The sequence below is a fragment of the Calidris pugnax genome, unplaced genomic scaffold (genome assembly GCF_001431845.1).
Source record: "Calidris pugnax isolate Ruff unplaced genomic scaffold, ASM143184v1 scaffold52, whole genome shotgun sequence".
NCBI classification, from domain to species: Eukaryota; Metazoa; Chordata; class Aves; order Charadriiformes; family Scolopacidae; genus Calidris; species Calidris pugnax.
This window is the reverse complement of record NW_015090811.1, coordinates 2,729,494-2,742,025: the sequence shown is the minus strand read 5'-3', so window position 1 is coordinate 2,742,025 and position 12,532 is coordinate 2,729,494. Positions and strand designations below refer to the sequence as shown.

General features: G+C 41.7%; 1 protein-coding gene across 1 annotated transcript in view; it reads right to left on the bottom strand.

Moving 5' to 3' along the window:
• The window catches only part of FNDC3B (fibronectin type III domain containing 3B), a 178,835-nt gene that overhangs the window by 40,301 nt on the left and 126,002 nt on the right, over positions 1-12,532 (bottom strand). Inside the window, exons 15-20 of the mRNA XM_014938841.1 lie at positions 11,570-11,641; positions 10,922-11,040; positions 9,893-9,998; positions 8,861-9,033; positions 6,569-6,682; positions 4,496-4,645 (exon numbers count right to left, since the gene is read on the bottom strand). Coding sequence (XP_014794327.1) covers positions 4,496-4,645; positions 6,569-6,682; positions 8,861-9,033; positions 9,893-9,998; positions 10,922-11,040; positions 11,570-11,641 — 734 coding nt within the window. The remainder of the gene's footprint in view (positions 1-4,495; positions 4,646-6,568; positions 6,683-8,860; positions 9,034-9,892; positions 9,999-10,921; positions 11,041-11,569; positions 11,642-12,532) is intronic.

Sequence of the window (12,532 nt, the reverse complement as noted above, 5' to 3'; positions counted from 1 at the left end):
GTGATTCATACCCTCTACCTATCCTGGAGCAATTAATATCTTCCTTTGTTACTCAGGAGTATCTCGCAGATAAATTGGAGAATATTTCTCTTTTCCCCAATAGCCATTTAATCAAACTTAACAGCAACCTTTTTATCAGCAACGAACTTTGTTTAGCAAGGGAAAACGTCATGGTGGGCAGGTGACATCACGTTGTTCAGCAAATTGGCCAATTCACCCCAAATTGTTGAGCCGCCTTGTGTAAAATCCTCAGTAGGCTGCAGAGTGCAGCATCCCATGTTTTCTGCAGGGTACCCCTGGAGATCAGGGGCATGGGGCTTGCTGAGAGCTACGCTGGTTCTTGACTCAGAGGATGGATAGCCAATCTCAAGTAAAAAAAAATCTGATGTAAGAAATAAAGTCTATGACTCCGATTTCCCCAGAAGTCCCAAATCACCAGCAAACCACCACCAGAGCACGTAGCTCCACGTTTTCCACAAGAGAGGAGAGCAACCAATCATCAAGCTTCTCATCTTGACTCATAGGTCCAGGAATCCAGTGGAAACCAAGTCTTAAGAACTGGCCCACTTCTGCCCATTAATTACAGAGGCTCTTGTCTTCTCAAGGTTGCACAGTTGTACAGAGCTGGGTTTTATCCGTTGGTGCTCAGCCAGTGGTAAATGGTGTAAATATTGCACTGGAATGGCTCACATTGCCCCCCCTGGATTATTATAAGCTCCTGTGAAGACAAGCAGAGAGCCATGCAGGCTGGAAGGGGCTTTGGGACAGGCTGAGTTGGGGTTGTTCAGCCTGCAGAAGAGATGACTCAAGGGAGACCTTATAGCAGCTTTCCAGTATCTGAAGGGGGCCTACAAGAAAGCTGGAAGGGACTCTTTAGAAGGGCATGTAGTGATAGGACAAGGGGTAATGGCTTCAAACTGAAAGAGGAGAGATTTAGATATTAGGAAGAAATTCTTGACTGTGAGGGTGGTGAGACCCTGGCCCTGGTTGCCTGGAGAAGCTGTGACTGCCCCATCCCTGGAGGGGTTCAAGGCCAGGTTGGATGGGGCTTTGAGCAACCTGGTCTGGTGGGAGGTGTCCCTGCCCAGGGCAGGGGAGTGGAACTAGATGATCTTGAAGGTCCCTTCCATCCTAAACCATTCTATGATTTTATCTAGCCCAACCTGCTCCTCCAAGAAGGGTCAAAGCTGAATACAGACCAGTTTTCCCAGGCTTTTGTCCAGTGAGGTAGTGAAAAATTCCAAGGATGGAGACTGCACCCTGCCCCCTGCCCCCGGCTGCTGTTCTGACTTTTAATTGCCTGCACATTGATAACTTTTTTCTTTGTTTCACATCTGAACATCTCTATTTCAACCTCTGCCCGCAGCAAAATGGGACACACTATTCCAGGTTCTCCTGAATGGCCATAATGGGCAATGTCACCTTCCCTCAATCTGCCTGCTGGGTTCCTCCTGACACAGTCCAGTGTGCTTCTAGCCCACGAGGTACATGGAAACTTTGTGATACGATGCTACAGGCTGAGCTACAGGAGGGCCAGACCATCAGAACCAGCTTTTGGCATTGCCCAGCACCATCTCCCATCCACATTTCCTTTGCATTTGGAAAAGTGAGCCCAGAGTCTGCCAACAGATGACAATTAATTAGAAAACCCGGGCTTACAACGCTGCCAGTAGGACTACGATGGCAGGGAAAGGACACATAGAATCACAGAATCTTCTAGGTTGGAAGGGACCTTAAAGATCATCTTGTCCAACCGTCAACCTAACTTTGACAAAAATAGACACCCACACAACAAACAAGGAGCATCATCACTAAACCATACCTCCCAGCACTACATCAACCCGTCTTTTGAACACCTCCAGGGATGGGGCCTCAACCACCTCCCTGGGCAGCCCATTCCAATGGCTGAGAACCCTTTCAGTGAAAAAATTTTTCCTAATATCCAGCCTGAACCTCCCCTGGCGCAACTTGAGGCCATTTCCTCTCGTCCTGTCGCCTGTGGCTTGAGAAAAGAGACCGACCCCCACCTCTCTACACCCTCCTTTCAGGGAGTTGTAGAGAGCAATAAGGTCTCCCCTCAGCCTCCTCTTCTCCAGGCTGAATAACCCCAGTTCCCTCAGCCTCTCCTCATAAGACTTATTCTCCAGACCCCTCACCATCTTTGTCGCCCTTCTCTGGACATAAAACAGTATGTGATCTCTACACTTAACTGTAGTGGATAACTTATTTCTGTTATGCATAATGCAAACACAAAGCCCTGTTCTGTTTTTTTCCAGGAGGCATTTTGTTCAATTGAAGACAGAGATAATAAAGTTAGATTTGTCAGCCTTTAAAAAGCCCTTCAAAACAAACCCTGCTCCAGGGACATCTTCTATTTAGCGAGGCGCTCCTACAGCTGTTAGAAGTGAGCCTTGTTTTGTGGTCTGCCAATGAGATTATTTGTCTTGCCTCTAAACCAGTGTTTGGCAATCTGTATCTTGCTCCAAGCCATTTTTTTTTTTAAGCAGTGCTTTTAACTGCCTTATTGGACAATCTCATCATCATAACTGATGGGAATTTCATTCTTCTTTGCTTCCTAGATACTTCCCCCCCCACGCCCCTCCAAAATGACACAATATTTCCCTTTGCAAAAGCCACAATTGTTTTCAGGAATATTCATTACAGAAAAAAAAAGAAAAAAGTGGTGCAACAGTAAAGACAAATCTTGTGCCCTGCAGTTATATATGCCTGATTCCTCAATTCTCTCTTTTTATTGAGTTACTGTAGTTTGAGATAGCAATACCGTGTGTTTATTAGAAGGCAGAGTAAATGTGGGTTGGGGAATCTTTAATTTCGAAAAGTAAGAGAAAGATTTTTCTGTTAAAGCTTTGAACAGATTAGAAAACCAGCTATTATTCTCCCATTCTTATTTTAAAAAAGGCTAAAATTTCTGAAACAATTTAACTTTTCCTCTTTGTCTGCTAGACATACCCTCTTTTTTTTGTGTAATTGTTTAAATGTTCCAGTGTATCTTATAATAAATTATTTTCTGTGTAATGCACAGATAAGATGTAGAAAATGAAGCCCTCTAGAATGCACGGACCTCAATAAAATCTTAATGCTACTGTGCGTCTCATTTTAACTCCTGCCTATGGATTCAATTATATTGGCTGCGTTAAAGGCTGAGATTTGAGCCACGTTTTTGTGGCAGGTCATTTAAAATCAAGGTCGGCTGGAAATCCAAGATGCCATAGAGCAGGCTGTTTCCATTTTTAACAGGGAAAACCTCCTTGAGCTCCCCGCAGGAGTGGTCTCACGCTCTTTCCTCCCTGCCCCGTGGATGCTCAACGCTTTTCTCCCCCCATCTTGTGCAAACAAGGGGCACTTTCTGGCTCACAATTCCGAGCCACTTACACTCTCCTCACCCAGCGGTGCCAGAGCAAAGCACACAGCCAGTTACAACCCAGTCAGAAAATAGAGTTGAGTGTACTCAAAGGTGTGGGGCCCCAGCTCCTTGGCTGCTGGCCAGCTGCTTGAAAGCTACTTCTTAAAAAAAAAATTTCAATGTCCTGTTTAAAAAAAAATATTAAATATATATATATAAGAAGGAAATACTCGACAGAAGCACGTTGTCCTTGATCAAAGAAACAACCCTGGGTGGTCCCACACGTTGCCAGCTGGGTGGGTACGTGAACTTTTGGTTGGATTACGGGTGGTATTCTGTCTTCACACGCAAATAAATCTTGTGGCAGAGTATTTTGGGCAAAAATATTTTTACTTCACTCCCACTTACTTCACTTTGCATTTATTTCTCGGTAGACATGAAGGAGAAAAAAGTGCTGTATTTTTATTTTCTAATATATATATGAAATATATGTTAACTAGTATTTTTTACTGAAAATAACAGGAGAGAAAGAGATCACAGAAAAAGGAATAAATCGTATGGAGACTATGAGATCCAATCTTACAAATCTAAGAGACAAAATGTAAAGATGAGAATGGGCTTTCTGGTCCCTACCACCTTCTATGTACATAGGAATCCACTCTGCTGGTTTGCTTTATTTGATAAAGGAAACAGATGTTGGAGTTTATTATTTAAGCTTAGGGAATCATCAACATCCAGTTGGGAGGTAGTTGTTTATGTTTCGTTACCAAGAAAATGATTTTTTTTTTTTTTTAAATTGTCTAAAACATTATCGTTTTGGTTGAATATCGGAGGGCAAGGTGGCTGCTTAAAGCCTTATTCCCTGAAAATAAACCACATGATACGCAAGAGCAACTTTTGAGAGCCAAAAGTTATATGGACCCCCTTGTTTATCACTTTGAACTGTGCAGAATCTAAACTCTCCAGTCACACAGCAACAGTCTGCATTATTTAAAATAAATGTATAAATTCCTTCTGACTCACAGAGCACAGAACTTCACAGGGGCTAAGGAGAAAAATAAAAACACGGTGGAAGGAAACTCTGTTTACATCTTAAATTGCAAGGCATGCAAAAACTTCTTTCTCCCTTACCTGTAGCCTACAGCAGTAATGCGCCGCTGCCGACAATTCACCGATTTCAAAACAGGTGTCTGTGCCGCTGTACGCAAGCTGTAGAGATTCCTCATCTTCTCCCCACTCTAATCTGTATTCAGAGATGTCGGCACCAGAACACTCGGGACTCTGCAACACAAATATTTATGTGGTTCAATTCAGAAATGAGCATTTCACATCTCCGTGTTTCACTGGGTAAGGGAAAACGTACATGGGGGGGAAAAAACCCCTCCTTATTCTTAATAATTTTTTTAAAATAATATTTTTATTTTTATAATATATTACTAATAAATATTTTAAATAAAATTTTTAATACACCGTTACTGCTGCAAATGGAAATGTGCTGAATTAGTGTTCCCTAATGGGTCACTGAAACAGGCCAATTCTGCACAAAAATTACCTGATAGAAATTCAAAGAAACGAGAAAGTCTACACAGCTCTTTTGCTTTTCATCAGGAGCCTCAGGAATAAATTGTCTCTCCACTGGCTTGGCAGAAGCACAACCGTGGAGAATATAAAAAAAGCATCGGTGGAACCCAGTTGAGTGATCAAAACAGCCCCGGAAGAGCCAGCCTTGAGTCTGAAGTACTAACTGGTGTTACTGGGAAAAGAACAACCTCAACGAGTGAGGAGCTCATCTGAGGTTGTCAGTGAAAGTCACCGTTAATCTATCCCAGCACAGGACATGGGACCGTGGCCCTGGGTGCATTAGGATCATGTAGAAGTCTTTTTGTGGACACTAAGTCCTCTGCAATCCTTTACCATCCTCAAGTCTAGGGGAACACGGAATAAATTCCTGAATTTGCTGGGGATGAGCTAGCACGGGCATGACAGATTCAGAGCTGCTAAGCCAAATTTTTTTAAAACAATGCGTAAAAACAGCACAGTGGACACTATCGTGTCCAGTCCTTTGCTAGTTTTCCTTCATATTTTTACCAGCCAAAAACTGGAAAGAGTCTTTAAGAAAACAAAACCATTGCAAACCACGTTGCTCCTTCCCCAGCTTCGTTTTTCAGTTAGAATAAACAAATATATCCTGCATATAAATACAGAGCCTACCAGAAACACTGCTGTGCTCGCTTGTGGTCGGGGAGAGCAAATGCCTTGTCCGTACACGTATTTAAAAGCCAATATTAAAAAGTTTAGTGCAGCCTCTCGCTTAGCATCCCAAAATGCCGCAAGAAACATTAACAAATACCCCCAAACTGCACCAAGTGCACCTGTTTCATTAAACTCAGATGATGTTTGGTTATCTAGATATGCTGCTCTCGCATGATTAACCTATTTGAGCATCTTGTGCACATTAATAAATTCTTTCTAAACAGGGGCATCCTTTTGTGGGGGACCCAGCAGATGCAGGGCTGGAACAGCCGCGAGGTTTCCAAGGACATCTGTGGCAGAATTAGAGCCCTGCTGCTCCATAAATCCTTTCCTTTCTGCCTTAATTACATAATTTTATTTTTTTTTCCTAATGACACCAATCAGCCCCTCAGCATTTCAGCTACAACTTGTTTTGAGAATCCAGTGTGTAAGATCCCGGAAAACGGAGAAGGAACACACGCAAACTAAAATAAAAGTAAATATTTGGGGAAGAGACAAACAATTTTGTTTTGGGGGGAAAAACCCGACATGGTAAGCATTTGTGCCAAGGTTATTTCATATCAGAGACTCCAGCTTCAGCCAAAAATCAAATATTTGCCTTCACAATTCCATCCCAGGGGGCTCTAACATGCTAAAAGCCTGCAGAGAGCACTTCTAACCCAGCAGTGCTCTATCGTCCGACGCCAGCGCAGGAGACCTCGTGTCTGAATCCCCGTTCCGATGACTCACCATCAACTTTATGCAATTCTTTAAAAAGAAATGTAAAGTTGATGTTTTGTTTTTTTTTTCTACATGGGAAGAGTTTCCACATAGGGTTTTCTTGCACAAAAAAAAATAAAAATTAGTTCCAAACCAGTGAGTAGCTACCAAGACAGGTTTTGAGTTTTGCAGTGACTGTATTAGTTTGGGTAAAAATAAGATGGAAATTAAACCCTGGGGGATCAAACTCACCTCCCAGCTGATGAGCACCCGGGTGTCGCAGAGGAAGGAGAGGGAGGGTGCTCTGCACTGGCTGGGGGGTCCCGCTGCGGTGGTCACTTCTGTGGCTTCTGAATAGGGCCCGTACTGGAGGGGAACAAAGTGTCTGGGTGTTAATATATAAGCACACATCCATCCCACATTCCTCAAAGGCTTCCCAAGGACAGCCCTCACATTTTTTCAATGCAATACAACTGTCAGACGTTCTATCTCAAACACAGAGGGGGCTCCCATCATTTGGCACCCAGTGTCAAATTCTGCGTGAGACCATGTGAATTACTGCAAACTTAAACTGTGTGGTAAGGTGAGGTAGAGGCAGGCAGAACATACACCCTCCTGTGTGGCCGTGAGCGCCCGTGAAAGCATAAATCACCTCCAATTTACCCAAAAGTGAGAACTGAACAACAGTTTGTGTTCCTCTCTATCTTACCTTAAAGATTTCACATGTCTGTGCCATAGCTCAGCATAACGCAGAGATATAAGAAGGAGCACAGCAACAGTAAAGGACATATTGGAGTCCAAATCCAGCTTCTTTTATATAAAATATTTGCCACATTAATTATAAATGTGGGATGTGCCCAGTCTGGGTCCAACGTGCAGGGCAGGCCGCACGCAGGCCGTGCCTAGCTCAGCTCCACTGAGCCAACTCCTCACACAACTTTTGAGCCCTCGGTAGGACAATAATTTAAATTCGTATCAGGAATAGAAAAGACAAATTTTAAGAGTCTGGAAAACTGGCTTCAGCTGGCAGTGCGGGGCAGGAGAGAGATAGCAGTGGAAAAAGCCTTTCTGAGGCCACTTGAGCCGGTTAATGAAGTTTGTTCAGTACAACCCCGAGCTAATTAGAAATCATTCTCCAGAACAAAGGAACTTCACTGGAAGCAATTAGGGGAAAAACACTGGTATTTACTTATTTTTGGAATGCAATACCAGCGAGGAGGAAAAAATGAGCCACTACAAAGGCTGAAGAGCACTGAAATTAAGAAGCCCAAAAAACCTCCCAACAGACACATGTCAGTATCTGTGCTATGGAGAAATGCTGACCCTGATTGCTTTGTCTGAATCACTGAGAACGCACACTTCAAACAACCTCATTTATTAACTTCTGCTGTTTTCTTTACCTAATGGGAAGAAGAAAGCCATTTACAGCTGGTAAAGAACATCCCCCTCCCCAATTTTGGCTCTGGTGGAAAAAAACCCCAAACAACGAAACCAAAACTGGCCCCTTCATTTAACAAAGGTGGGACTAAAAACAATTTGCCACTTTAAATACTGTTTTGCCAAAAAAAAGAAAAAAAAGGGGGGGGGGAAGTTCAAGGTATCATACATCCAAAGTTACCAGGTAGGCAATTGCTTTAATTCCAGCATGCAAATACAGCCTCTCCATGTGCATTTAATTCATTTTTCACAAGAATAAGATAGTGGATATTTTAAAGACAAAACAGTTTAACAGATTTGCATATTTTTTCTAATACCTAAATTAAGTTTTAACAGGATTTCTTCCTGTAAGTGAGTAACTTTAAGCCTTCATGTTATGTTTGCCATCGAGATTTCCTGGGAACAAACACATCAATATTCATCTACTGTTGCTGGGACTGCCTTTATGAAAAAAAAAGAAAAAAAAGAAAAAAAAGAAGAAAAGCACAAAACCTTGGGAAGGGGCAAGTAGAACCAACCCAAAACTCTCTGAATCAGCGAGGTCTTTTGACAGATCTCTGGGACATCAGATAGAATTTCTGATGTATTTGGGAAGGCACATCTTCCAAGGAAATCATATAACAAAAAAGTAGTAATCATCAAATCCATGAAGCATGTCTTTTTTTTCAAATTTAAACAAAAAATCATTAAGAATGCAAGCAGTCATCAAAAATATATCAGTACCTGAGTGAAATTTCAGTAATTGTTTTTACACTGTTTAAAAAAAATAAGAACAAGGGATGCAGTGGAAGGAGAATAAACCAATTCCTCCTTGTAAGCAGGTACGACTTTTAGAAGGCATTTTGCACATTTTGGTGCAGCTGATTTTGGCCAGATGATTTTTAACTCCCTACCTGCAATCTCCTTTCAAAAACAGAACCAGACTCAAACCTACAGCTCTTCCTCTAAAGTTCCTTAAAGCGTTTCTCAGTTGGGTTTTCTTTTCCCCCATCTCCACCTTCCTGACTGTCAGCACTAATGCCATCCCTCTGCGGAACGGCCTGTCTCGGGCACGGCACCCCGTCCCTGGAGGAAAAACCAGACCCCACTCTGACCCCCAGCACGTACCCCCCCGTCGTTCAGAGCTCGCACTCTGAACCGATACGTGGCTCCGGGGAGAAGGTTCCCCACGGTGCACTCCAGATCAGGCCCATGGTACACTTCGGAAACTACTTCTTCGGGTTCCGTCATTTCCACGCTGTACTCTGAGACAGGGCAGCCACTTTCTGACGGAGGGACATCTAGGAAGAAACCATCAAATTCATTAATAACAGCAGGAAAAACGCGACAATGATTCAGCCTGGAGAAGAGAAGGCTCCAGGGAGACCTTAGAGCCCTTTCCAGTCCCTAAAAGGGCTACACGAGAGATGGGGAGGGATTCTTGATGAGGGAGGTGGAAGGGTTTTAAATTGAAAAGGGGAAACTCAGATTAGGTATTAGGAAGAAATTCTTCACTGGATGCAATGATGAATTTTTATACTGGTTTTGAGATACACTTGTCAGTTAGAAACAGTACTGCTCTAGAATTTAGCCTAATGAATGACGCCACAAAGAGTTTCAGATGCTGCAAGATTATCATAGTAAATGAAAAAATTTGTTGGATACTGGGATATACCTTGTATTCTACACTCGCATTTTTTTGGCATTTTAGTGTCATGTCCATAGTCCACATTTGCAAAACTACAGATGTCCAATGGATTGTGTGTGTTATACTGTGGATCAAGGTTTAAATGCCACCCAAAATCCTCAATATATTCCAACTCAAATTTCTGAGAGAAGTCTTAGATTAGAAGTAGCAGAATACTAAGTCAATATTGCACAGGAATAAAAAAGATCCTGAATCACACGGTGTTTTTGCAATATGAGGGTGGATATTCTAATATAGCTGATAGTTTTTTAGTCCTGAGAGGGAGACAGGTCCTAACCAACAGTGGTGGGAGCACAGTATCAGGCCTGGAAGCCAGCAAACTTCAGAGACCCTCAGAGAAGTCACACTTCTGACTTGCCCAGACTTTTCTCAAGGTCTAGCAACAGAAATAAAAGTCTAAATGAGTTTAGCAACTAACAATCAAAGACCAAAGCCATTCAGTAGGGCCTTACCCCATTGCAGCTGTATCTCTTTGTGCTTCGGCTTCCCCAGAACTCTCGGTGGCCGGCAGTGGCCCGGTGCAACGCTCAGCGTACGGACAGGTAAACTTTCAGAACACTGGAAAAGAAAGAGAAGAGGCACTGATGTTGGCTCTGCGGTCCCATCACTGCCTACACAGTGAGGCACGACTAGAAAGTGCCACAAGGAATCACTTTCTACAACCGCCACTTAATAGAAATCTAAATAAACAATACGGGATAGGAGATGCTTTAAGCATGTTACCTACAGATGCAATTAATAGTTCTTTCATTAGCATTCCCAAAACTACAGCACAGGAAACGCTGATGGTTAATTTTGTGGGGCTATATATTTTAATTTGCCTTGTTTTTAAAATAATATCAAGGCCTAAAGTACTCAATTATTAAAAAAAAATAATAAAATCAAAGCAGGAGGAGTAAAAGCGTAGGTACTGAAATGATTTTAAATCGAAGAAGGGAATGACAACAATCAGTGGTTGGAAAACAGAACCCAAAAATTTAAAGAAGAATTCAGAAAGGCAATTAAATGGTAAAACAACCTACCCCTACTGCAGCTTCACTCAGTACAAGCTCATGTCCATCAGAGTCTGTGGTCTTTCTCAAGCAAGGGGCCAGAGCAGACAAACACAATAATCTTTTCTAGTGTAAGTATAAATACCTACAGATTGGTTTTGTGGAAATAAAATCTCACTAAATGACAGTTTGCCTGAAAAAAACATCCATCAGGTACACACAGAAGTCTTCCAAAATTCAGCAATTTGCAACATAAGATTAGCTGCAGTCAGCGTAGCTTTACTGTGTTACAGGAGAAATATTTCCCTTCTTTATAAAGCAAAAATCTTTTACAAAAATAGCAGATAAATCTCTGAAAGATATAAATCTGATAGTCCTTATTGTTAAATCATACTTCCTTCTTTATAAAGCAGAAATCTTTTACAAAAATAGCAGATAAATCTCTGAAAAATATAAATCTGATAGTCGTTATTATTAAATAATACTGACCTGACTGTGTCCGCCAGTGCTGATACAGCATGCCCGGAGTTTATACAAAGTGCCTGGTTTCAAGTGAGTAAAGGTATATTCTGTAGCTGATCCACTATATGCCACTTCCCACTGATTTGCTAAAAAATGAGATATATCCAAGTTTAGAGAAGTATAATGCAAGAAGTTTACTAGTGTATAGGAGGAAAGAAAATCCTTAATGTGGTCTTCCACAAATGACAGGTTTCAGGAAAGTCATTGCTGTTGATATTACTATGAATATTATTCCTGCTTAAAAAAATACATAAGACACATACACTATATTTCAAAAATATATTAAAAATATAAAATCAAACAGTAGGTTCAGCCATATAACCTAAAATTCCACCAGTACTAGAGAAAAAGAGCAAACTTAAAAAATACAACAAAAACTTCTCCAAACCCAACCCAAACTCTCTCCCAGAGTACTAGAGAAAAAGAGCAAACTTAAAAAAATAAAACACAACAAGAACTTCTCCAAACCCAACCCAAACTCTTCCAAGAACTCTGCAAGTATGAAACTCAATCACATGTACAGCACTAATGATAATAACAAGAACAGTCCAAAGGTCACTACTTCCTTATAGTAGCCATAATGGATTGAACTGGAAACAAAGGTTTCAAGTTTACCTTCCGGACTTCCTTGAGAAATCTCTAACAGATACTTTAGGATTTCCGAACCACCGTTATCCTGTGGAGGATCTGAAAAAATAAGGCAAGCTGTTAGTAAATCAGGATTAAAACGTAACAAAAAAGATTACAGAGCTGGATTCTGATTCTGCTCCTTCTCCTCCACAAACTCCCTCACACCGACCACACCAAGGAGTTTATAGCAGAAGTGGGGAGCAGGCGTGAGTTCTCGGCATGAGTCAGAAGGTGGCAGCTGGAGAATGATGCTACAAACAAAATGTATGGAATAAAAAGCATCGAAAGAGATGCAGCCCAGAGCCTTGCCCCATCGATGAAGGAAGCAGCTGAACGACGGACATGAAATGGAAGGCGAAAAGTGCGAGTTAGTCAATAAAAACAAGCAACGGTTTTTGATTCTGAAAACATAAGTGCCTCTGCACATCTTTTAAAATATTTTAACTTCCTTGAGAAATCTCTAATAGATACTTTAGGATTTCCGAACCACCGTTATCCTGTGGAGGATCTGAAAAAATAAGGCAAGCTGTTAGTAAATCAGGATTAAAACGTAACAAAAAAGATTACAGAGCTGGATTCTGATTCTGCTCCTTCTCCCCCACAAACTCCCCCACGCCGACCACACCAAGGAGTTTATAGCAGAAGTGGGGAGCAAGCGTGAGTTCTCAGCATGAGTCAGAAGGTGGCAGCTGGAGAATGATGCTACAAACAAAATGTATGGAATAAAAAGCATCGAAAGAGATGCAGCCCAGAGCCTTGCCCCATCGATGAAGGAAGCAGCTAGAATGATGGACATGAAATGGAAGGCGAAAAGTGCAAGTTAGTCAATAAAAACAAGCAACATTTTTTGATTCTGAAAACATAAGTGCCTCTACGCATCTTTTAAAATATTTTTAAAAATGAAGATGTCAAGCCCTCCAAACATGTTCAACTTTGGACTGAGAAGCA